Below are 26,420 nucleotides of genomic sequence, written 5' to 3' on the forward strand. Positions count from 1 at the left end.
GCCGTCTCTCCACCTCTATTCGACCATCCACCAACGTCCACTGCTGCTGCTCATCACCTGCTTAGTCTTCGCCTGTGCTAGCTACTTTGGCATATATGATCTCAAATGGGGCCTTTCATATAGAAGCATGCACTATGTCGTCGTATGCAAATTCCACGAGTGGAAAATACTTCTCCCAAGAACTAGTCTGATTGGCTACATAGCATTTAAGCACATCTTACACGGCTGCATTTGCAGCTTCACTTTGCCCATCCATTTGAGGATCATAAGCTAATGAAAAATTCAGCTTAGTGTCCATATTGCTAAAAAGAGCTCTCCAAATAAGACTCGTTGTCTTGGAATCTCTCCCTTTGTTGGGATGAAGGTATTGCTTGTGTGTGAGAACCACCTCCTAGAGAGTGGTAGTGTGTAAGTGTCAGTATATAAGTGCCTTGTTTGTGTGTGGACCCACTCTTAGAGGGGTAAGAATAATATCTAAATATTATATGTGTGCCTGACATGAATAATTATGTCATTGGGAGAACTATAAAGGTGCATGTACTTCATTGAAGAAAATAATCAATACACATTATTGAGTCCTGTACTTCAGTCTCTCTCTAGCATTGTCTCCTCTCTGTAAACTCTCTCTCTATCTCTATCTGCTCCATAGCCATGGAAACCTTGACCTTCAAGCCACCATAGCTCACCCATGTTTCAACATTGTATCAGAGAAAATGAACCTAATCAACCTATAGCTGCCCAACTTCAACAACTTGTACGCACACACACAGTCGCCACCTCACAGTCAGCACAGCTAGCGCTTGGCGCATCTCAAAGTTGTGCCCTGATCAACATCCCTTGGCCCAACTACAACTGCATGTAAGCCACCTCAGCATCTGCTTCTGCCTGGTCAACACCTTGCCAGTATCGCCATCAACACTCTGTTGCGCGCCGCCCAGCTGCCACCTCTGAGCTGCCTGCCTAAGCTACCTGACCTAGTGCACATACAACTCAGCACTTCAATGAACAAAGAAAGAGAAGAGGGGAGAATCTGTATTAAATCAACAAAGTGCTTCAGCAAATATCATCTCAGGTCATTTTGCAGTTTATAAATTTTTTTTTTGCAAGTCCAACTTAATCAAAGCATTAATCCTAAATACCCTATCATTTGAGGGCGTATATCAAGCATTAAAGGGTTCCTACAGCCTACTACATTATCATTTTTGAGAACCCCCATGTTTGGAGACCTTAATTTCAAAAAACTCTAATTTCAAAAAACCCTAAAAGTCTTTGTTTTTCCTTTACTATGAGATCCACATGTTCATAGACAAGTTCAATTAGCAAGGTTTCCACACTTGGCAAATGAAGATAAACTTTCATTTGACAAAAGAAAATCTATGGGGTTTGGTGAAGAGGACTACCAGAGTAACCTCTTCCTCCAATGGTGATGCAACCAATGAAGAAGGGCCCAAATCACAACAGGACTACCATTATAACCTCTTCCTCCGATGCTGATGCAACCAATGAATAAGAGGACTACCAGTGTAGCCTCTTCCTCCAATGTTGATGCAACCAATGAAGAAGAGCCCAAATCACAACAGGATCTATTTAGAGCATATGTCATCATTGCTCTTGGCTTGGGTGATGACTATTTGCATCACATTTTTGATCTAGAATCACCTACTGAAGCTTGGGTAAAACTTGATTTGCTTTTCGGTGCTAGTGCTAAAAACTCAAAACTATCTTTGAAAATCACTTTCTTTGAGTTGCAATTGAAGACAGGAGCATCTCTTGCTACACATATCAACAAAATGAGGAGTCTCATGACTCGACTAGTTGCAGTTCAGTCTCTAGTTACAGAAAATGATGCCATGGAAGTGCTTCTCAAAAGCATGCCTAAGGAGTAACACAACCTGGTGACCACCTTGAAGAACATTTCTAATCCTACCTTGGAGGGAATCATTAGTTCTTTACAGGAAGAAGAAAGAAAGAAGAAGCAAAGGTCAACAGAAGTTGTCTCTAAACAAGGTTGTGCTCTAAAGACCAAGGGCTCATACATAAGACAAGCCAAAGGAAAGCCTTGCAAGTTATGTGGGAAAAGCAATCACTTAGAAAAGGTGGAAAGCAATCATTTTGAAAAAGATTGCTATTCCAAGAAAAACACTACTAATATTGTTGAAGAGCCTTCTACATAGGAGGCCAACTTTTGTATTGATGATTGGGCTTTTTAAGTCCTGTGTGTGGCCTTCTTTTGTGTGACTTGATCTCTTGTGGCTTGGGATCACGGCCCTCTCTGCCCTGAGCACCAGCACAGGACAGCAATTCTCTCTGCTCCTTCATTTTTGTGTTGCTCTATCAAAGTCTCACACTGAGCTCTTGTACTGGATTTTCGTTCATTATCATATATGCACTCACAAGCCATCTGTCCTAGCTCCAAAGGGTACCCTCCACTGAATTGCAGTCCCACTACCACTCCGGGCCCACTCTCAGAAGGAAGAAGACTGCTGCCCCAACATCCAAGATTGACAGGAGTGGTGAAGGACCACACAAACTCAGAGAGGTGCCACCACCTCCTCTACAGAGTTCTCTCCACTGCCAGGCATCTGAAGGAGTAGTAGTCCACCGGGTGTCTTCCATCGAGGCATGCCTTGGACTCAGGGGAGGGGGCGCAGAACGGCGAGGAACAAATGACCGTCTCCACTGGATCCAAAAACTACTGCCAGGGCCTGAAATGCAGTTTGGGTGGATTAAGCTGCAGGAGGGTGGGGGCAGCTGCTACAGTGAGGGGGACACTCACGAACCTGTCCCAAAGAGCACCCAATCGCTAGAAGGAGGGAATGGTCCTCTTTGGGAAGGCCAGGGAAACAGACTGAAACCAGGAATCTTGTGAAGCCAGCTAAGGCCTGGAAGTCCAGAGAGGTTTTGTCCCGCCACTGGGCGAGGTAAACCTGGGAGCCCCACACTGTTAGCAGATTTGACACCAGAACCTTCGCAGTCAAGGTCGACGAGTCAAACTCGATCCAGATGCAGCCGTTGCCAAAGAAAAGGATATCCACAATACACCCTTTGCTCACCAACAAGGGCGTCTTGCAAAAGGTCGTGAATCTGTCCACGGGACAGTCTGCTACCGACAAATTTGAAGATCAAAATGGTAGCCTCCAAGGAGGCCACTGCTGATGCTAGTTGCTGGAAGTCTGCATCAGATAACTGACAACTGATGGCAGCCTCGGACAGGGATGGTGAAGCAGCTGCCATGGAGTCCTCCAAGGGGCGGGGAGAGAGAGAGAGAGAGAGAGAGAAAGAAAGAAAGAAAGATATATTAACGTCTACGAGAGGCCAAAGTCGGCCTATGAGACAAAAAATAATACAACTGTGTTCTTCCGGTCATCGGAAGCAAAGAAAGAAAAGAAAAAGTGTGCATGTGTCTGGATACAACTGTGAATCATCATGGATCAGTGGAGCCCATATACAAACAATATAAGGGGGGGTGGCATGCAGAAACCGAGAGGCTAGGGAGCAGGGCTAAGAGCTTGGGGGGTGGGGGCATAGTCTCCTCCTGGGCTGTTTTTTGTAGTTCGGTGTTTCTCTTTATGACTAATGAAGAATCTTTTCTTGGAAAAAGAAAACAAAAAACAAAAAATATACAAAGACAGAAGGACAAAAGCAACTTAATAATTACCTCAGAAATATAAACAGGCACCAAGCCAGTATTCACTCCAATACCTATCCCCACCAAAAAGCGGCCAACAATCATTGCATAAACTGACTCCGCACTTGCGCTGCATGCAACTGATACTAATGATTCAGCCAGTTTTAGTCTGAAAAATCCACCTATTTAAGATAAAATTACTAAGTTAAAACTATATCAAGGACTACCTCAAAGCAGCACCCAAGATAAGAGGTAACATGTCAACTTGGAATGTCCTCCTACGGCCAATCTTGTCTGCAAGCACACCCCCACTTATACTGCCGATAAATGCACCAAGAAGAAATGTGCTCACTACAAATCCTTCTATGATAGTGTCTCCTTCAAACTTTAGATCATGGGCTATCGATGTTAAGGGTCCGTTCATTATTCTGTGTAAATAAAGGAAGATTGTAAAGCATTGAAAGATTAGTGATAGTCCAAGTGTTATTTTTTTTACATGAAAACCTTCAATGGACATGCATAATATCTCCAAAAAATAATCAATAACTAATCCTCTATCATATCTTTCTTTTTTTTTTTTCCAGAAAGAGACTTCTATTAAGTATGAGAAAAACATACAACAATCACAGCTATAAGCCGGAAGAGAATAGAATCACCCCAATATGTAAGGTGATTTCAACCACTGAGGAGCATCATGATGCCATGTAAGACCTGTGGTACTAGAGGAAAAGAAGATGCCATGGTCCCATTCCCGCATAAATATCACACGCTTCGCCTGCGCAGAACGAGAGGGCCCCTGAATGCGAGCCCAAGTACCCATAAGAGTGTGGATGATATCACCCCATATAGTACTAATGCACTGAGACCCAAAAATCTGGACACCCTCAATAGCCTCCATGCATCTAGCTCTCCAGATCTGCCATGCTGTAATACTGGCATTAATCTCCCAACTGGTGTCAATCCTCTGTCTAGGGGGTGTATAATCAGAGTGAGGAACATCCTGCAATAAACCATGCTGGGCAATACCTCTACAAATGAAAAAAACAGAATCTGTACCATTGCCCTCATAAAAAAGTTACGGACCGGACTGGGAGAGCCAAGCAACTGCCCCCCAAGTCACATGCATGGCTCGACCACTCAATTTGCCCATAAGTTGGGCTACAGGACCCCAAATCTGCTGTTCAATGATGCACCCCCATAGACAATGTTGTACGGACTCAGAATCTACCGCACATCTAGGACAGGAAGGTGCTACACCGAAAACTGATCTCCACTGATTGGTGGGGAGACCACCATGTAAGAATAACCAAAAGAAATGAGAGATCTGGCTCCTTCTGTATGAGTGCCAAAGTCTATGCCAATATCTGCGCTGTATCACTGGAGAAATATCATAGCTCTCCCAATGAGGCCTGAGAGTAGGGATCCTATGCATCTGTCGAGTGAGGAGAAGCCTGGCATTCTGAACAGTGAAACTGAAAAAAGGAAGGCTTTTCAAAGGATCGAAGGCATCAATCCACTCCCACTCTCCTGGATTCCACTGAAGATATCTGATAGAACTGCCACCATATAGCCACAAACACCAAGAGCCATAAGTCACTATCTGAGGAGAAGGGTCAATGAACCAGTGCTTCCGCGAGCGACCAACAATCCTCACTGGACTAAGCCTAGTGTTTGGTATGATCTCCTCCATACTACATCTCCTCAATCTCCCACCAGGCATGATAGAATACATGAGGAAATCTGTATCCTCCTGGCCTAGCAGAGCAATGACCTGCAGAGGTATGCCTATCCTCGAAAAAACTCCCAGCCAACTCGGATGATAGTCTCCGTGAAAGGTCCCAGAAAGCCACTCATGCGGAATAGCCGCATCAATCTGATCAATACGAATGCGAGAGCCCCTAAGGTGCTGAGTGGATGCAACTCTCTGATCCTCCGGAAGACTCTTAAAGGTCTTCCAAGCAAGAACTGTGTATGCGCATCTCTCCCATCCTGACCATTGCATATAACGAGATGCACCAAGTGGCTGACCAGCCTCATCCCCAATGAACTCGTTCCACATAATAGGTTGTCGGTCAGCCTCGTCCAAAGACCTAGGAAGCCTTTGTCACAAAAAATATCTCATGCTTCTCCATGCTCTGACAATGGCTGCAATAAGAGGGGAAGATGGTGCCCTAATATCAGCCTCTATGAACAAAAAACGACTGTTGGGTATCCAGTCTCTCCCGACCCTAGGTGTACATCTGGAAATCTGAGACAAGAAAAAATCCTTCCAAGGCTCAGTGCCTGGTAGGAAACCTCCGACCACAAGTTTGCAAAGCAACGCCCTGCATTGAACATCCGGATCGATAATATTGAAGACCCCCTCTCTTTTGGGCTGAATAACTGTGAGCCAAGCTACCCTGGCACACGAGTGTTTAAGGTGCCATCCAAGCCCGCCGACCAGAGAAAATTTCGGATCAATCTCCACAATTGGCCAATGCACGCACGAGAGAAGCACCAACAAGAGGCAATAAACCAAGCTGAGGCAAGCAAAACCTGATTAGCCACCAAAGCTCTGGAGGCTAAATCTAATCTCCTGGAGCTCCAATGGAGGAGCTTCTTCCAGATACTCATAAGTAGCAGAGCAAACTGCTGTGCAGGAGAAATATCATTCCCAACTTGGCATCCCAAATATCTAGCAGTACATCCTCTGTTGATCCAAGTAAAACCAATCTCTGCACCCCAATCAACTCTCGGTGAATCACTAACCCAAAAACCAACAGATTTGTGCCAATTAATGAGTGCCCCTGCTGCCAAACAGAACTCCTCTAGTGCTACCCGGAAGGAACATAAGCATATATGTGAAGCCTCCAAAAACAGGGCTGTGTCATCAACTAACTCAGAGTCAACCAACTCCTCATGACTACAAAGAGGAAACCTCAATCCTGAAATACCAGCATTGGAGCGGAGAAAGATGCTCATGGCCTCTGCAGCTATGATATATAATAAAGGGGCTAATGGGCAGCCCTGTCGTACTGAGCGAGAAATCTGAAACCGCTCTCCTCTATCACCGCAAGCAAGAACTCTACTGTGGGCATCACGATACATGCATGAAACTCGCTTGATCCATCTCTAAGAGAAGCCCATATGACTAAGAGTATCCCCAAGAAAGTCCCAATCCACTCTATCATAGGCCTTCTCAAAATCCAAGAGCAGAATGGCTAAGGGCTGATTGCTCGCTTTAGCCCATTCGACGGCCTCCCAAAACGAGAAAATGTTATCAAAGATGCTCCTGCCGTGTAAGAATCCATTCTGGGTATCATGAATAACATCCTGCAAAATTGGCTGCAATCTGATGCTCACTGCCTTAGCAAGAATCTTATAGGCAGTCCCAAGTAAGGTGATAGGTCTCCACTGGCCAATCAATGTCTTATCCCCGCTCTTAGGAATAAGATAAATAAGCCCCTCAGTGAGAGAAGAAGGCATAGAACCTGTGTCCCACATCTCCTGCAAAGCGGATGTTATCTCAGCCCCAATCTCATCCCAAAAAGTAGTGAAAAAAACAGGGGAGAGGCCATCCTCCCCTGGACACTTACCATGAGGTAAGGCATGAAGAGCATGACTGAACTCCTGCATAGAAAAAGGGCATCCAGAGCGGCACACATCTCCTCGGTGATCAAATGTGGCAATGCATTCCAAACCTTCCTCTATGCCCTGTGTCTCAGATCAGAATGCGGCTCAGCACTAAGAAGCTGGCCATAGAAATCGGTGGCAATATGTCTTAACCATGAGAGGATCTGAGTGAAGAGTGCCATGTGAATCCTGCAACTGCGTGACACTATCTCTGGCATGAGATGGGCCGTGAGAAGCAAAGAAATGTTTGTTACATCTGCCACCCATCTGTGTCCAAAAGGATTCCTGGGCATGGAAACAATACTCCGCGAGCTGCTCAAGAGAGTGATGAAGTTCTGCTCTAATAGTACATAAAGAATCTGCAACCCATTGAGCATGACGATGTTTCTCGTGCTCTTTCTGCAAGGCAGCCAATCTACGTCTAATAACCCTTTCTAATAGTACATAAAGAATCTGCAACCCATTGAGCATGAGGATGTTTCTCGTGCTCTTTCTACAAGGTAGCCAATCTACGTCTAATAGCCCTTTCTAAGTCCAAGGCCTCTTGCCTCTTAGATAGGGCACATGTGTGATAAAAGTCACTAATATCACAGAGAGCAGAGACCAAGCTTTGAGAGGCCTGTAAGAAGTCATGAGATCTCTAAATATCAAGCATACGACGCGATAGTTCTGCATCTGAAAACAAATGATCAGGGATGCGTACATGGGGTGCTGATCCATGGCAATTCTGATCTCTAATACATAAAACCACTGGGCAATGATCCGATTTGGAGGTGCCTGTAGCAATCAAAGTATGTCCACCTCTGTCAAGCACCCAATCATCCACATAAAATCTTGCTAACCGTGCATAGATACATCCTACATCTCTTCTCCTGTTAGACCATGAATAAAGAAGAGTGGATGGACTCCTCAAAATGTCATCCTCATGCCAACAATCTCTACCATGAATGGAGAGTATAAACCTCTCCCGAGACCCTCTTTCAAGAGGATGCACCAAGCCCTCATTTCCACTTCTTGTATCCATTGGCATCTCAACCATGTTAAAATCCCCACCAATAATCCAATGGTCGGCAAGAGGCATCAATGTAGTGAGAGATTTCCAAAAGGCAATCCTCTCACCTCTATGGTTAGGAGCATAGAGGTTGAGAATACCAATGCGTGTAGTACCCTGCATAAGAAAGATTCACTGCGCTCTCGCAGGCAAAATGACACCATGTCCAATGATGCAAGGCAAGATCAAAGCTGAAACAGAGATACAAACACCACCATTGGTACCAACAGCCGGTGACCAAAAGGTGTGTCCCGAGAGAAACTTGCCTGATCCCCCCCACTGACTAGCATCCATTTTATGCTCTTGCAAGAGCAATATATCCATAGGTCCACCTGTGTGACTGCTGCACAATGAAGCTGGGTTTTTACAATTTGTTTCCGTCGACGCGGAAAAAAACCCCCAAGACCCTGAATGTTCCAAGAGACAATCCTCATAAAGACTCAGAGTAGGAACGACCAGATCTCGTGGTCGACGAAGGACCCCCTTTAGAGGCGGAAGTACGTCTCGCATAGGTAAGGGAGGGAAAATCTGACGATGTAAACCTTACCTCTCTCTCCCACTCCGGGGAAAAGCCAGGGCTAGTCCTCAGAACTGGAGAGGTACCATGACAATGCGAATGTGAAACATCATCCTCAAGGGTGCAATCATCCTGTAACTGTAATGCAGCATCCTCCTGTGAGGGATCCAGATCATGTGCCTGCAAGGCCTCATCCTCCAAAAAAGGATCAACATCCTGTGAGGCAAGAGCTGCATAGGGGTTAGGGTGCTCCACAGGGAGTGTGGGTGAAGGGGCAGGTACGGGGGTACGAGGGTGCCTGCCATCCCTAACCACAACCCAACGCTGTGTGGTCTCCTGTGGCAAAGGTGCAGCTGGAGTCTCGGCATCTGCAGAAGGCCTCTAATGGGTGATGGGCAGGACCACGCCGCCTCCTAGCATGGCCCCTCGATCTGGGACAATCTCTAGCAATGTGACCCTGTCTCGACGACAAATCCGACACTGGTCAGGTCTGCCTGCAATCTCCATCCTCTGGCGGAAATGAGATCCATCAGGTCTCTAAAGCATAACATGATCATCAATAATCGATGGATCACGAACAAGCACAAGGACCCAGGGTACACCTTTAAGAGTGGTAGTAACGGCCGCGGAAGCTGAGGCGGGAGAGCTCGGGATGATTGGTACCTCTAGAACCTAGCCAAAGGATGCCCCTATGGAAGCTAAAAGCTTCCAATAGGACTGAGGAAGAGCAAGGAACCGTAGTGAGACCAGGGTAAGGCGCTGATCCTTCACCAATGGATCAAAACCCACCTGGTACTGAAAGAAGAAAATCTTCCTAGGTCCAAGAGGAAAGGCGCTGCTAGCCAAAGCCTCAGAAGTAGCTTCTGAAGAATGAAAGTCCACCTGGAAGAAGCCTCGACCAAGTAAACGAGTATCCTGAAAGTGCACAATCAGCTCCGAAGGGAGAGTTGCTAGAAGCCATTCACGAAACTGTGAATGAGAAGGGTGGGAACCATAAACTCTCGCATCTGGACCTCAAGGTCAATGTCATGCTGAAGAGAGGTGAGCTCGTCTTGTGAAAAATTGATGATTCTCCCGGCCAGTGGGGGTGATGAGAGATTGGCTGTGGCAGAAAAAGCCATAAGACCAATCAAGAAAAGTGGGCGGCCGACTTGAATCCAGATAAAATAGCTGCTCGGAAAACGGGAGCAGAGGAAGGGGGGCAAAGGCAGGGAGCAGCTGGGGAAGCAAGGGCAAAGGGGCAGGCGGGGGCAGCAGAGGGACAGGCGGGGCCTGAATAAGGCAAGGGGCGGGCAGCAAAGGGGGAGGCGGGGCAGCAAAGGGGGGGACTGGCGGGGGCAGCAAAAGGGGGCAGGCGAAGGCACGCGGGAGGCAGCATGAAGTGACGACGTGCTGAAGTGACGTGAACCTGCGTTGCTGCCCCCGCCTGCCCTCTGTTGCCTCCGCCTATTTCTTTGCTGCTCCCACCTGCCTCTGTTGCCTTCGCACCCCCCTTCGCCTGCCCAACTTCTGCCCTTCGCTAGCCTTTCATGAAAAGATGCAGGGGAGAAGAGAGCTTGAGCTCTTGCAAGCACACACACACTCACAAAACCCTAATAGAGAACACACAAGGTGAGAGGCTGAAAATCTTCTTCTACTTCACTCAACACTCAACACTCAACATAGAGTACTCACATATGAAAAGGTACTCAACCAAATACATACTAGGGTTCTCTATAGTGTGAACCCAACTAAATGAGCTGGCGCTATAACTATGCCAGTCTCTAGAATGGCTATCACACAGCATGTCATCCCACTGGCCGCATATCACCCATGATCTCACCAACCATGCCAGTGGTGTAAGTGTGGGACCTATCCCCCAGGCAGGTCATCAGTGTCCACCGCCTCACTAGAGCTTGATATCTCAACACTCCCCCTCGAGCTCAACTCCATCTCATGTACACCAAGCGAAGCCCTGAATCTGTGGAGCTTCTCTGTACCCAATGCTTTGGTGAAGATGTCAGCTACCTGATCCTGTGTGCTGACATAAACAAGGTCAACGTCTCCTGCCAATACCTTCTCTCTGACAAAATGGTAGTGGACCTCTATATGCTTCGTGCGCCCAAATCTGCAAGTAGCTTTCTCAACCAAGCTACCTCACATGCTGCCATAGCAGCACCTCTGTACTCGGCCTCTGTACTAGATAAAGCAACCGTAGGCTGCTTCTTGCTGCTCCAAGTCACAGCAGCACTCCCCAAAAAAACATGAAGCCACTAGTAGATCTTCTATCTGAGATACTACCAACCCAATCAGCATCTGTGTACCCATGTACACATATCTCTGTCCCAAATTCATAAAATAGTCCACAATGCAAAGTAGACCTCACATACCTCAGTATTCTTCCAAATGCGGCTTCCGAGGAACCTGCATAAACCGACTCACCAACCCAACAGCATAACTCAAATCTGGCTTGGTGATCGTCATGTAGATCAAGCTTCCTACTATGCGCCTATACATAGTAGGATCCTCCAAAATCTCTCCTGAATCTGCACTCAACTTACCATTCTGATCCAATGGCACTGAGATAGGCTTACAGCCTGTCATACCATACTTGGACAACATGTCCAAGCCATGCTGTCTCTGCAGTAATCCAATACCATGTGGTGACCTAATCACCTCAATGCCCAAGAAATATCTGAGCTCCCCCAGATCCTTCATCTCAAACTTCTGTCGAAGTAAAATCTTTACATCAAAGATCTCTGCATCATGGTCTCCCGTAATGATCAAGTCATCTACATAGATGACAATAAGCACAACCCCTCTATGACTGTGTCTCACATACAGCGAGAAATCTGCATTAGCTACATGGAAGCCAATAGTGACAAGATATTCAGAAATCTTGTCAGACCATGCTCATGGTGCTTATTTTAAGCCATACAAGGCTTTCTTCAACCTGCAAACATGCTCGAGGTGACTCACATCCTCATAACCAGGTGGCTGCAACATGTACACCTCTTCCTACAAATCCCCATGTAAGAATGCATTCTTTACATCCATCTGATGTAAAGACCATTTCTTTGACGCAGCCACTGCTATCACAACTCTCACTGTTGCCATCTTGGCAACTGGGCTGAAAGTTTCCTTATAATCAATGCCATATGTCTGGGCATATCCTTTGGCTACCAATCTAGCCTTGTACCTGCTTATGCTTCCATCACTATTATGTTTTACTTTGTACACCCACTTGCATCCAATGGCTTTCTTGCCTTCAGGCAATTGCACTAAATCCAATTGCTTTCTTGCCTTCAGGCAATTGCACTAAATTTCATGTCTCATTTCCATATGGTGCATCCATCTCCTCATCCATAGCTTTCTCCCAACACACATTTCCAACAGCCTCATCAATGCATGTGGGCTCTGCAACCTGCACAACCTTTGCCATGTATACATAGTGATGTGCCACATAACCATCATAGGTAAACCTCTGCACAGGATTCTTCACTCTCCCAGATCTTCGCAGCTTTGCATTCATGGCTTCCATAGCCTTCTTTACACCAGGTGTTCTCATAGCTGGTATCCCAAGCTCCTCATCAAGACTCATCTCTGAGCTACTAGACTCTCCATCAACATGAGAATGTCCTGCAGAAATGTCAGGCATACTAAGGGACTCAACCACTTTCTCTTTTCCTTTGCGTGATGTACTAATCACATTTACAGGACTGGTATTATGACGCAGCCTGCCACTCCATGGTCTATCAACTGAACCACTAGATGAGGACTCTCCTGGTCCACTCAAAGACTGTGATTGCTGACTTGTATTCTGTGCAACCACATTTCCACTCACATCAGTCTCAACATCTTCTTTTTCAGCAGCATACTAGCTCCTCATCTTATCAAAGACAACATCCCTGCTTACCCTCAACTCACGTGTAGCAGGGTTATAACACTTGTATCCCTTTTGCTCAAGGAAGTATCCAATAAACACACATTTTCCTGCTTTTGGATCCAGCTTAGTTCTCAGCTCATCTGGCACATGCACATATGCAATGCATCCAAAGACTTTCAGATGAGACAAATCAGGTTTTCTGCCAGTAAACCTCTCCTCTGAAGTTACATCATGTATGGTTGCAGTTGGAGTCCTCTTCATGATGTAAATTGCTGTAGAAACAGCCTCAGCCCAATAGCTATGCGGCATATTCTTCTCTTCCATCAATGCTCGCGCAATCTCAGCAATGTGCCTATTTTTTCGCTCAGTAACTCCATTTTGCTGCGGAGTGTACCTACATGTAAACTGTCTCCGAATACCATTCTTCTTCAAAAATTGAGAGAACTCATTGGAGAAGTACTCTCCCCCTCGATCTGACCTTAGGCACTTTACATATTTCCTTGATTGCTTTTCAACCATAACTCTGAAATTCTGAAAATGAGTGAACACCTCACTCTTCTCCTTCATGAAGTATACCCACACTTTCCTTGTGTGGTTATCAATAAATGTCACATAATACCTGCAGCCTCCCATAGACATGGTCTTCGTAGGATCCCATACATCTGAATGCACAACATCTAGTGCATTTCTGCTCACATTTCTGTTACATGGAAATACATGCTTTGTTTGCTTTCCAAATTGGCATGCTTCACATATTCTCTGCATACCTTCAACTTTAAACTTTGGCAGCCCTGTCACAATTCCTTTAGTCTGCATAGACTTCATTCTCTGCACATTCACATGTCCAATTCTTTTATACCAAATGTCTAAATGTCTATGTCTGCAACAATTCCTGAACCATTTGCTTTCGAATTGTGCCCAAGTCGTTGGCTTAGGGTTCAGTTCCTTCCACCAAAGCAAAGCTTTGCTGGACAGGAAACCTACTGCTAATTGGATCTTCTTTCCATCATCATATGGATGAAACTGAAAGTGAACTTGCCACTTGTGTAGCCACGTGTCCACGATCTCCTTGGTTCGCTACTTTTGCTCGCCCCCGAACGGTTCCGGAGTAATATTGGGGCCTAAAGCTGAAGCCAAGGTATCCATACCCAAGAAAGTAGAGAGGGTAGTGGTCAAGAGAGCGATGGAGTTCTGCAAAGCTTGCATCTGGGCTGCGATTTGTGCCTGACGTTCCGTCGAAGAAGCTTCGAGAGCTACTTTGAACTCTTGGAAATCTGTTTTTGACACAAAATCGTCAAAAAGATCGGCATCGGTTCCTTCCGTAGTAGCCGGCAAGCCTTCGCGTTCCACGAGGGGCTCCAACTCTGATTCTTGGGTCGACATCGTGAAGAGGGTACGTGGAGAGAAAATTCGATCTTTGCACAATGAAAGTGCGAGCGAACTTGAGAGCTTGAGAGCTTGAAAACTTGAGAACTTGAGAGGTGTGTGGCAAGAAGCCCACTTGAGGGGATTCATAAAGGTTTCCCAAAAGCCAAAAATCTCGAAAAGCTAGGCTTAGCTTTTGCTTTAGCTTTTGTGTTTTTTTTTTCTTGAATAAATATATATATATATATATGTATATATATATACATATATGTATATATATATACATATATGTATATATATATACATATATGTATATATATATACATATATATGTATATATAAACATATATACATATATATACATATATTTGTACATATATGTACATATATATGTATATATATACATATATGTACATATATATGTATATATATATACATATATGTATATATATATACATATATATATACATATATATGTATATATATACATATATGTGTATATATGTATATATGTATATATGTATATATATGTGTATATGTGTATATATGTATATATGTATATATATATATATATATATATGGATATATATATTCTATTGTCTTAAAAAATAAAAACCTTGGAAACCTTAGAGAGGAGAGGACTTTTAAACCTTTAAAAAAATTTAAACTCCCCTAACAAAACAAAAAACGAAAGCACTAAAAACGAATGCTTTCCTTGCGTGTTTTTTTTTTCCGCTTCCCTCCTGGATTAGTGCCGTCGGCGAGCTGCTGATGTCATCCGTCGTCGTCGCCAACTGCTGCCGGCGCCTGTGCGACCTACGCCAGCCTCACGTAGGCCTTACCATGAGGCCACATGGGCCTGGGCTGGCTGCTACGCAGCCTGGCCTGGCGGACTACGCTGCCTGGCCGGCCTGGGGTGGCTGCACAAACCGCCTGGCTTGGCAGGCTTGCCCGCCTGGCTGCCTACAGGCCTAGCCCGCCTGCAACGTAGCTGCTCGACTGGCACGTCAACACAACTCGGCCAGCAACCCACTCGCCAGCACTTCTTTCGCTCTCTCTCTCATGCGTTCAACGAAAGCAACGTGCTTTTTCTCTCTCTTTTTTTTTCAGTTTTCTCTCCCTGCAGTTCATGCGTATGCACAACAATTCACCTCTTCCTTGCGAAGCAAAAAGACCCTATTACACTACCATCTCCCATCAACATGGGGTTCTTTGATGAAGAAAAAAAAAACACATGCCAAATCTGAAAACTGCAGTATGCACAGAAAAAACAGCAAGTTTTTTAATACATACCATTCTTCGACCTCTTCTTCTCTACCTACCGACTTGCTCGTTCACGAGGTATGCTCTGATACCACTGTCAAATCCCCACGCATCCCCTCGTGATCGATCTTGGTTCGAAACTCGAATCCTGCAAACAAACGAACAACAAACAAGCAAGGGGGCGCAGGCCTGACTCACCTCCCAACCATGACAGCCGTGGGCGAGCCCACAGTCTTGGCTGTCCCCACCGAGCCACGAGCTGAGCTAACTAGGATGACGTGCCGACCAATCTCCTCCTCGCGACGTCCCATACCGCCACGAAGCTACCCTCGCGGGCCTCGAGATTGCTGCCGGCATCGGCTGCACAAAGCAAGTGCACGTCTACACTAGATCCAGGCTCCAAGACCATAGAGCTCGCACAAACTCGCGAGATTCTCTATAATACAATAACTAACCTTGGCCACCCTTTTATAGGCTCTTGGCCGGTCTTGGCCACCCGCCCGTCCATACTTGGGTGCCCGCCCGTTAGTATTTCCCTAACTCAGCTCGTCAATCAGCCTGCCTAGTTCCAAGCTTCCCCAAGCCTCGAAACTAGTCTTGCATGCATATAGCACACGGTAGATACACACTGTGCACATGACATGCTTACTACAATTTTATGTGGCAACACATGTAATTTTCAGAACAAACCTTAGCCAAGGTTAATTAACATTAAAAGGAGCTCCTATTTTCTCAATCGCCACCCTCTTCTCCTAGTGTGTATCAGCCCCAGGCATTCCATACACTGCTGTACCTGCCCCCTTTTTTGTCCGTACAGCAATGATTGCTGCTGGCAGCCCTGTTCTTACTGATCCAGCACTTGTACCTACTGATGTACCTCCTGTACTTGCTGCACCAGCATCTGAACTTGTACCTTCTGTACTTGCTACACCAGCATCTGAATTTGTACTTCTGTACTGGGCTTTGTACCTATTATACCAGCCCTGTACTTGCTGCCTCAGTGACTGTACCTGTTGTTCCAGCAACTGTACCATTTGTACCAGCTTCTGTACAGGCTGTGCCAGCATTTGTACCTGCTGTACCACCAACTGTACCGGCTCTGCTGGGCACTATTTTCACGATTTGGGCACCCTCATTTCCTGTAAGAAGCTGCAGAAATGTTGGTGTGCAGGCAAGTACACAAGTGTTAATGAATTCATGGGTAAGCGGGCCAAAATGACCTATGAGACCAAAAAGGTTACAACAATTGGTGGATCTAATACAATGTCTGTGTAAGAAAAGCTAAAAACAACTAAACAACTAACTGAAACTGAAACAACTATGAGGAAAAGTACGGTACTAGGAGCTCCAAATGGATAACATCTGGGAGGAAAACTCCAGCAACAAAGGTAAGCATCATACACATCACTACCCAAAGATGTCTCTCATCAGTCGATGGCAGATATCCTCAATGTCCTCCATGGTGAGTACTCTGACTGGACGTCTCCCATGCCGTGCTAGTATGGTCCTGATCCTCTGACAAGCTTTGGGAATGGGAGATTATCCTGAGCATGAGCAAATTCTCTAGGTAAAGAGAACTGGATTCCCGGTATACATAGGAGGGGAGCCCTATGTCATGTCTCGTTTTCATTCAGCATTTTCATTCTCACCTGTTACCTTTTGCTTCTCGCCTTTTGAACACCTCATCGTCATCTCTTGGAAATGAGCTGGCAAGCGATGAGGCCCCACGGAAGGTGGCCTCACACCCCACTGAGTGCAATGTCTAACTCCTCCACCTTGCCAGATGATAAATTTAATATTCTTGCCTTGATAGCCCATGCACAGTGGACCTTCATGGTTGATCAGCTGCTGATCACTCCAAATCTCCAGGTCATTGGCATAATTCTTCCTTCAAACTAAAAGCAAAGGGGCTGTATTTCAATTGCAACTCCAGCAACGACCACAACCATTTACAATAGCCCATGTGCATCATAACTTGAAACGTTGATGGGCTGGGAGGAGCTCCTTGCAAACAAAGTACCATGTGCTTCGGGCTGAGATTCAATGCAAGAGCTCACATGTGGGTATTATTTACTGATGTGAAGGTGCAGATACCTCACTTTGTGGCTAGATTTTTCCATGCATGATGCATCTCTACGAATCCACCTTCCTCCATGCAGCTGTCAGTGGATCCCCACCAAGAGGGATGGCTTGATTGCACCTGCACACTATTAAAGTTGCTGTTCTGAGAAAATGGCACACACCAGAGGCTTCTCCAGGGCATTCCTAATCTTCTTTAACGAATGGCTTCAGATATGAGTCATTCCTACAAATCAATATGAGCAAAAATGGGGCTCTCTTTTATGGATACTTTTCATTACTAATGTGAAGGAAAAAGTGATAGGATCTCTCACACATTATAGTATCATATTTGGCCTCCTGAATGCTTGGGGTTTTCGGGTTTTGAGCATGTCTCAATTGATAAAAAGACTGCAACTACCAACTGGGTCACGCCAGTCATTAATGCTTGGGGTTTTTGCAAACATTAAAGGTATCTCCTTCCCTCCATACATTACAAACCCAATCATTTCTCATCGCATAGTCTATGCTACCCTCCACCATCATCTTCTTTCCCATGGCTCAGCCTTTGCCTTCCTCTCCAAAAATCCTAGCCAACCAGCCAGAAATCCTGAAGCGCTTCGAGAGCAGCTAATGAAACCAATATAGCATCAACACACAACAAACAGAAGAGTATGTCAAGTAGAGGGCCAGTTGGATAGAAGTAAGTATTGACTTTTATCCCCCCAAATTTTCAACAATAAATTGCCAAATAATCTAAAGAGTTAAGCATTAAAGAAGTGTGTTTTGTTATCATCACAAGAAAAAACATATAAACTAAGGATGCAAGGTCCTTTGGCAATACACAGTATGGTAGACTCACCCAATATGATAACCAAACATGAAATTTGCCATGGAAGCTGTAACAACATGAGGAAATGCTGGCACCCATCCCCAGTCAAAACCTGGTGCTGCATCAAGCGTGTCTTTCTCATCGCTTCTGCCTACTTGGTCACTGATAAGTATACTTTCTAGCGGCAGCTCTGCAAGCAAACCAAATTCACCCCATGATACCCAAATACCACTCATTTGCATTACATGTATTGGTTTTTAGAGTTGATCCCTTTTGATATTAATGTAGGTAAAGATTACATGTCATAACTGGATCCCAAACCACCTCTAATGACAAGACATTGAATGCAAAACCACATAAGATGGCATAATATTAAATAGAAAATCACAAGAGATGGCGACAGAATCTGAAGCATCAGAATAAATGGTATGTGCTCTTGGCATTTATCTGAATTTACATTGATCAGAAATTGAATGCAGAGACAATTAAAAGATTTAAGGTGTTTTCCAAAAGTGGCATCAAAATATGTGCAAAAATCAGATTAATGGCATCAGGATAAGAACTAAAGGATCACCCTGGGAGCTATCAGAGGGCTGAAGTTGAGACAATAATAAGTGGCAAAGCATCAGTATCTTAGGTGAAATTGAATTCAAAAATCTTATCAAATGGTTTATTTTGCTGCCATGGTATATTAGACCAGAATCAATTGGCAAGTAATTGGAGACGAATCAATATGACTGCAAATCGACTGATTTAAAATGCTGTATAAGACCGGTATTATACTTGAATTAATGGCATGTTAAGGTAAAATTGCAAAGGGTTTGGATTATGCTCAAATTAGTGCTGGTTTAAAGTAGGATCCAAGAGTTTGAGATAAACCGGCTTGTTGGGTCGTTGCAGGCTCCTCGGAGGTGGACGCTTTGGCTGCCCAATTCCTACTGGCCAAGATGGGCGGGCGGAAAGAGCCAAGGCTGGTGGTGGGCGGCGAACGCTGCCACTGTGCAGTGAATTGAGGTGAATTTGCTTTGGCTTTTGCTTTTGTCGAAGGTCTCCTGAGAGGCAGAAGCAACTGCGCAGAGAGGGCGGGCGCCTTTGCAGCCATTGCCCCGCTAAGAACCATCCTATCCTATAATATTCGAGAGTGCCCCAGTGATGGTGGTGATGGGTAAAGGGCAGAGTGATGGAAGGCTTCACATGACACGTGGTCATCACAGACATGCAGAGCTCTACACTATAACTCTCACTATTTTTAGAGCTGCAGCCACGTGGCAAAAACATCTTTTCTTACACTTCTTCCACGTGGCAGAAGTGTAAGAGGGGTGGGGCAGACTGTGCACGATGTGGCTAGGACGATGGGGCGAGCTGTGCACGGCTGAGCGCAGTGGGTGGACCGTGGGGGCAGTGCCGTAGCACGAGGGTGTGCACGACATGGCTAGAGAAGTGTAAGGAGGGTGGGGAAGACTATGCACGACATGGCTAGAGAAGTGTAAGGAGGGTGGGGCAAACTTTGCACAACTAAGGGTAGTGGGTGGACCATGTGGGCAATGCCATGGTGCACGGGTGAGAATGAACCTTTCATTCCCTTATCCATTGCACTATGCATTACTACTTGGGTACATTTCCTTATATTTGATGCGTCCATGGAAGTGGCAAAATGATGTCCTACGGCATTGTGTGAAAGTTGCTAACCCGCCCTCGACCAGCCATGTGAGGGTTGTTGATGGACATGTGGTGGCACTCTAGTCAGCATGTTCCTTTGTTGGACATGAGGTGGCATTCTAGTCATCATGCACCCTAACAAGCACAACTCGAGTTTATAAGGAGTGTATTCAACCAGCAGCACATCTTGGTCATGCCAAATCTTTAGGATAATGTGCCTATCTCAACCCAACTAAAAATCCAAAGATAAATTTATCCTAAAAGAAAATCACGCAAGAGAAAAAGTTTTTATCTATACAAGATTAACCACAACCCCACCTCCCTCCACGTGGGCAAAGAAGGTGGGGCTAATTCAAAATAACCACTCCTCCTGCAAGCGTGAGGAGGAGCCAAATCTCACATCTTCCAATGCAATCAATGCAATTTTGAATTTGAATCTAAGAAGATCTCATCTCACATCTTTCAATGAAATCTTTGTATACATGCTTACATACTTATAGATATACACACTTATATATATTATGTATGTATGTGTATCTATAGGTATGTAAGCATGTATATATAAATAGATTTATATGTATGTTGACGCACACACATGTATGTTCATGTACACACACACACACAACACACAGACACCAGCACATGATACGTGCACACACACATACAAACACACATACACACACTCGCACGCATGGACACACGTGCAACATATAGAGATATGCACACTTGCACACATACTCAAGCTTACACATACACACACAAACATATATATTATGTGTATGTGTAAGAGAGAGAATATACATGCACACACACATGTATATATATTATGTATGTATGTGTATCTATAGGTATGTAAGCATGTATATATAAATAGATGTATATATATGTCGATGCACACACATGTATGTTCATGCATACACACACACACACACACACACACACACACACACATAACACATAGACACAAGCACATGATACGTGCACACACACATACACACACTCGCATGCATGGACACACATGCAACATATAGAGATGCACACTTGCACACATACTCAAGCTTGCACATACACACATGTGTATACATGCACACAAGCACATAAATACACTCACATACACAAGTACATGTGCACACACATGGACATGCACACACTCACACACACATATGCACCTGCACGTGCACACACATAGATGTACACACGAGTATATTCACATGCTCACACACACGTACATGCAGACAAATGGATACACATATATAAAAACATACATACCATGTACACACACACAACAAATACACACTAACACATACACACAATCAAGACACTTGCACAACACATGCACGCGTGAAGACATTACACAATCACACATACGTGTGTATGTGCACACACAATCACATACATATGTATGCAAAAGAGAAGACAAAAGACATCTATACAAGATTAACCACAACCCCACCTCCCTCCAGGTGGGCAAAGGAGGTGGGGCTAATTCAAAATAACCACTCCTCCTGCAAGCTTGAGGAGGAGCCAAATCTCACATCTTCCAATGCAATTTTGAATTTGAATCTAAGAAGATGTCATCTCACATCTTTCAATGAAATCTTTGTATACATGCTTACATACCTATAGATACACTCACTTATATATATTATGTATGTATGTGTATCTATAGGGATGTATGCATGTATATATAAATAGTGTGCATGTGCATGTGTGTGTGTGTGTGTGTGTGAGAGAGAGAGAGAGAGAGAGAGAGAGAGAGAGAGAGATTACATGTAAGATGCATTTATTTGAGAGTGAGCACACCTCACCACTCATCCCTACCATTAAAATTTAATCTAAAATTTAATTAATTAAAATTATATATATGTGTGTAAATCTATTTAAGTGTGTGTGTGTGTGAGAGGGAGAGGGAGAGAGTTTCTATGTGAGAGAGTGTGTGTGTGTGCATGAGAGAGAGAGAGAGAGAGAGAGCCTGAGAAATTCTATGTAGGAAATAGTTTGTATGGGAGGAGATAGTGTGTGTTTTCATTAGTGTATGTGTGTGAGAGTGTGTAGGGGGGAAGAGTGTGTGTTTGCATTAGTACATGTGCATGTGTGTACATGTGTGTGTGTGTGTGTGTGAGTGAGTGGAGGGGGGGGAGAGAGAGAGAGAGAGAGAGAGAGAGAGAGAGAGAAACACACAGAGATACAGAGACACGGAAGTCTATGTGTGAGAGTGTGTAGGGGGAAAGAGTGTGTGTTTGCATTAGTACATGTGCATGTGTGTACATGTGTGTGTGTGTGTAAGAGAGAGAGAGAGAGAGAGAGAGAGAGAGAGAGAGAGAGAGTTTCGACATTTGAGAGTGTGTGCATGTGTATGTGAGAGAAAGAGGGTGTGCATGTGCATGTGCATATGTGTGTGTGTGTGTGTGTGTGTGTGTGTGAGAGAGAGAGAGAGAGAGAGATTACATGTAAGATGCATTTATTTGACAGTGAGCACACCTCACCACTCATCCCTACCATTAAAATTTAATCTAAAATTTAATTAATTAAAATTATATATATGTGTGTAAATCTATTTAAGAGTGTGTTTGTGTGTGTGTGTGTGTGTGTGAGAGAGAGAGAGAGAGAGAGAGAGAGAGAGAGAGTTTCTCTGTGAGAGAGTGTACGTGAAGAGAGAGAGAGAGAGAGAGAGAGAGAGAGAGAGTGTGTGTGTGTGCATGAGAGAGAGAGAGAGAGAGGCCAAGAATTTCTATGTAAGAGATAGTTTGTGTGGGAGGAGATAGTGTGTGTTTTCATTAGTGTATGTGCGGTGTGTACATGTGTGTGTGTGTGTGTGTGTGTGTGTGTGTGAGAGAGAGAGAGAGAGAGAGAGGCAGATAATTTCTACGTAGGAGATAGTTTGTGTGGGAGGAGAGAGTGTGCGTTTAGATTAGTGTATGTGCAGTGTGTACATGTGTGTGTGTGTGTGTGTGAGAGAGAGAGAGAGAGAGAGAGTAAATGCATGCATGTGCGTACATCTGCATCTGTGTAGAATGTGCTTGAGAGAGAGTGAGATGGGGCAGACTTGGAGAGAGAGAGAGAGAGAGAGAGAGAGAGATGTAATGAGGGAGGGTGAAAAGAGAGAGAAAGAGAGTGAGAGATAGAGAATAAAAAGTAGCTTTTAATAAAATATAAATTAAATAGAAAACATATATGTATATGTGTGTATACATGTGTGTGTGTGTGTTTTTATTTACATTTATATATACATACATACATATGTATGTATGTATGTGTGTGTGTGTGTGTGTGTGTGTGTGTGTGTGTGTTTAGATGTGTGTATGATATATCTATCTATATATTTAAAAGTGACCACAACTTATCACCCATCTGTGCACATTTAAATTTAATCAAAATTAATTAAATTATGTCGATGTTTGTATTTATATTTTTAAATACATGTATATATGTGTAAGTATATGTGATGTATCTAAAACATAATATTGTATATACTATATATTTACATATGTGTATGTGTGCGTGAGAGAGAGAGAGAGAGAGAGAGAGAGAGAGAGAGAGTAAGTGAGAGAGAGAGAGAGAGAGAGAGCGCTTCTATGTGTGGGAGAGTGTAAGAAGAGAGAGGGAGTGTGTGCATGTGTGTGTGTGTGTGAGAGAGAGAGAGAGAGAGAGAGAGAGAGCAGGTGTGTATATGTGTGTGCATGTGAGAGGAGAGAGAGAGAGTTTCAACATTTGAGAGTGTGTGTACGTGACAAAGAGAGGGAGAGGGTCATGTGAATGTGCGTGTGTGTGTGTAAGAGAGAGAGAGAGAGAGAGAGAGAGAGATGGTTGTAGAGAGGGAATAGTTCTTTTCTGGAACCTTGGTTGGCCGCAGCAATGCGCGGGTGCAATACTAGTATACTTCAACTAAGGCAAAGTCATCATCTCTCTCCTTCAATTCCTTAACTTTTGCTATAATGGCAAAAATCCAAATTCCTTCAAATATTTTCCTTGCAACCTAAAGCCTTGGAAAAGTTTTGCGGAAACCATTAACTATAGTGCGAAAGTTCTCGACTATCCAACATGATAAGAATAAATGTTGAATTGACCCTTCAAGGGATTTTACAGGTAGATCACTTTGTGTTATTCAAAGCACTCAATTCATTTTCAAGATGATGTCCATGATAAGCTAGTTCCTTCTCTTTTTGCCCACTATCTCCTTCACAATGTTGATTATGTGACATTGATATTCCTTAATTCCATTCTTGATGCTCAATCCACCTTTTGTGATCCCACTCATTTTTAGACCCAAGCCTTTTGTGTCCATACATTATTTATGTGGTAACAAAGCATTCCATTACAATCACACTCTCAAAATCATAAAAACAAAACTTAAATGAGTAGATCAAAGCAAGACCTCTAATTCATACAAATATCCTTTTGTGAAGACAACTCACTTTGATATACAAAATCTTGTTATTACTTTTTAAAAAAAGCACTACTTATGTTCACATGAAGCATAGTATGCCGCCTTGTACTCAACCTCTGTAGAAGAAAGTACACTATAGGTTGATCTTACTGATCTAAAAGGTAACAGTGAAAAACATTAACCAAAAATTGACTTCCTGCTATGTAATGTAGTGGTTTAGGTGCACAGTCACATGGGGAATGAGCCTAGGCACTTTTGGCTTAGGGTCATTTACATATGTGGGTCTATGGGGCCTTGGGGTATAAAAGGCATAGGGCACATGGATATTGTACCTTTTTGACCTTTTTGGACAAATCACTTTTACATGTTCTTGGAGCTCTCATGCCAAGCTTCCATGGAGGTACTCCCTCATTGAATGCACGGTGGTACTCCCCTAGAGTGAGCATGTGGTACTCCATGTGATGAGTGCATCTCTCTGTTCTCTCTCCTCTCCCCTTTCTTGCATTGGTATCAGAGGCTTGCGTTTGATCCATTTTCTTTCACTTCTTGTTAAAAAAAATTTAAAAAAAGGTGTGATTCTTGATTTTCTTGAAAATATTCATTCAAGCATGTTTTGAGGATTTCTTGTGCCATGGACTTTGCTTTTGGGGGGGGGGGGGGGGGGTCATCTTTACTTTTGCTTAGATCTTGTTTGGAAATGGTGGAATTTTTAGGGCAAATTTCTAGGGTTTGCTTGGGGATTGGTTGAGTTTTGTGAGTGAAAGAAGGCTATGGACAAGTCTATGAAGGAACCATGGCCACGCTTGTGTGAAGAGAAGTTCCATCAAATGGGCACTTGGACATGTGTGGATTTTTTACCAATGTGGCCATCACATGTGAAAGCACGATTTTTAAAAAAATGGAAAAAATTTGATGCCGCCTGCGTGCGCTTCTGAGTTTAGGGTTTGTGGGCGAAGTGGGGCAAAAATGGCGACGTAGCACAGCGGGCCAGCTGCACGTTTATTCTCGCTTATTTCCGCCTACAGCAGCTTAATACGGCTTCTTGGTTAAGTGCCATTTCTTTGCCTTTGCTATTCTCCATGCTTTTTGTTTGAGGTTAAGTTGCAGCTCTTTATACCATTTCTACACAATGCATTAAGAACTGGAGTTCTACATAAGAACTCTCATCTTCATCCTCTAACAAAAAGCAAAAAGCAAGACTGTTCTCAAGAAATCTGATATTCCAAAAGTAGGCAAGCCTCCATCATAGCTTCTGTAGTGCAGCCACGGGGTATTGTTTTTTTCAACATTCCCCCTTTCTTGGACTAGACTTTAACAGTCGGTCTGGTTCCAACCAGGTTTTCAATGTAAAATTTTAAATGAGGTGGAGAAAGAGTAGTAAGTGGTAATCTGTTCTTGATTGTATGACAGCTTTTGAACAATTACAGGTAATATAAATAATTATTATTGATCCCAAAAAAGGAGTTCTCCTTGTTTATTAAGCTTTCTTTCATCATAATTTGGGGATTTTCATCCGATAATGTTGGTTCAATTCTTACATTGGTATCAATTCTTACAATATTCTTAAAATCTTGAGCATCGTTGATCATATCCTTTCTTTCGAGATAGGTGTTACATATTGCAATGCATTGAGTCAAGTTTTGGGGCATTTTTATTGAATTTAGGGTTTTTCATGCAGTCTAATGCAAAGGGAAGAAAGATCTAGAGTTTGGCAACCCTATGGGTAATACACTATTTTCAGCTTAAATACTACTAAATTTCATCATTAGTAGTAGCTAATTGTGACAAAAAAAAAGAGAGAAATGGAGCAAGATTTTAGCATTGGCCACATCGTGGAGCATACTTGAGCCATTCCATTTGTTTTCTTGCCATCCACATTCATGATGATGAAGATTGGATGCTATTGAACATGCCAATGAGTTATGGGATGCTATTTATTATAAGGCTTTATGCTTCTTATGGAAGAATGATGCTTCATGAAGTCATTGGTTACTTATGGCATATGTGTTGATCATTGGAATGTTATGAAATGCCATGGATGCATCCTTTATACTCTCTTACTACTCCCATGTGTTGATCATTGGAATGTTATGAAATGCCATGGATGCATCCTTTATACTCTCTTACTACTCCCATGCAAGATAGAGTAAGGATATGCAAGATTGACAACACTTTGGGTGTGC

At 43.8% G+C, this 26,420-nt stretch overlaps 1 protein-coding gene across 3 annotated transcripts in view; it reads right to left on the reverse strand.

Annotated features, from left to right (window-relative positions):
- The window catches only part of LOC147619022 (putative plastidic glucose transporter 1), a 96,338-nt gene extending 76,940 nt beyond the window's left edge, over positions 1 to 19,398 (reverse strand). The window contains exons 1-4 of one of the 3 annotated variants that reach the window (XM_086774233.1): positions 19,071 to 19,398; positions 18,222 to 18,381; positions 3,856 to 4,056; positions 3,659 to 3,758 (exon numbers count right to left, since the gene is read on the reverse strand). In XM_086774233.1, coding sequence (XP_086630359.1) covers positions 3,659 to 3,758; positions 3,856 to 4,056; positions 18,222 to 18,381; positions 19,071 to 19,311 — 702 coding nt within the window. In that variant the 5' untranslated portion in view covers positions 19,312 to 19,398. The remainder of the gene's footprint in view (positions 1 to 3,658; positions 3,759 to 3,855; positions 4,057 to 18,221; positions 18,382 to 19,070) is intronic. The other 2 variants (XM_086774234.1, XM_086774236.1) reach the window with 2 other exon arrangements.
- Positions 19,399 to 26,420: the final 7,022 nt, after the last annotated feature.

Source organism: Cibotium barometz, chromosome 34, assembly GCF_041138505.1.
Source record: "Cibotium barometz isolate CiBa-2024 chromosome 34, ASM4113850v1, whole genome shotgun sequence".
Classification (NCBI taxonomy): domain Eukaryota; kingdom Viridiplantae; phylum Streptophyta; class Polypodiopsida; order Cyatheales; family Cibotiaceae; genus Cibotium; species Cibotium barometz.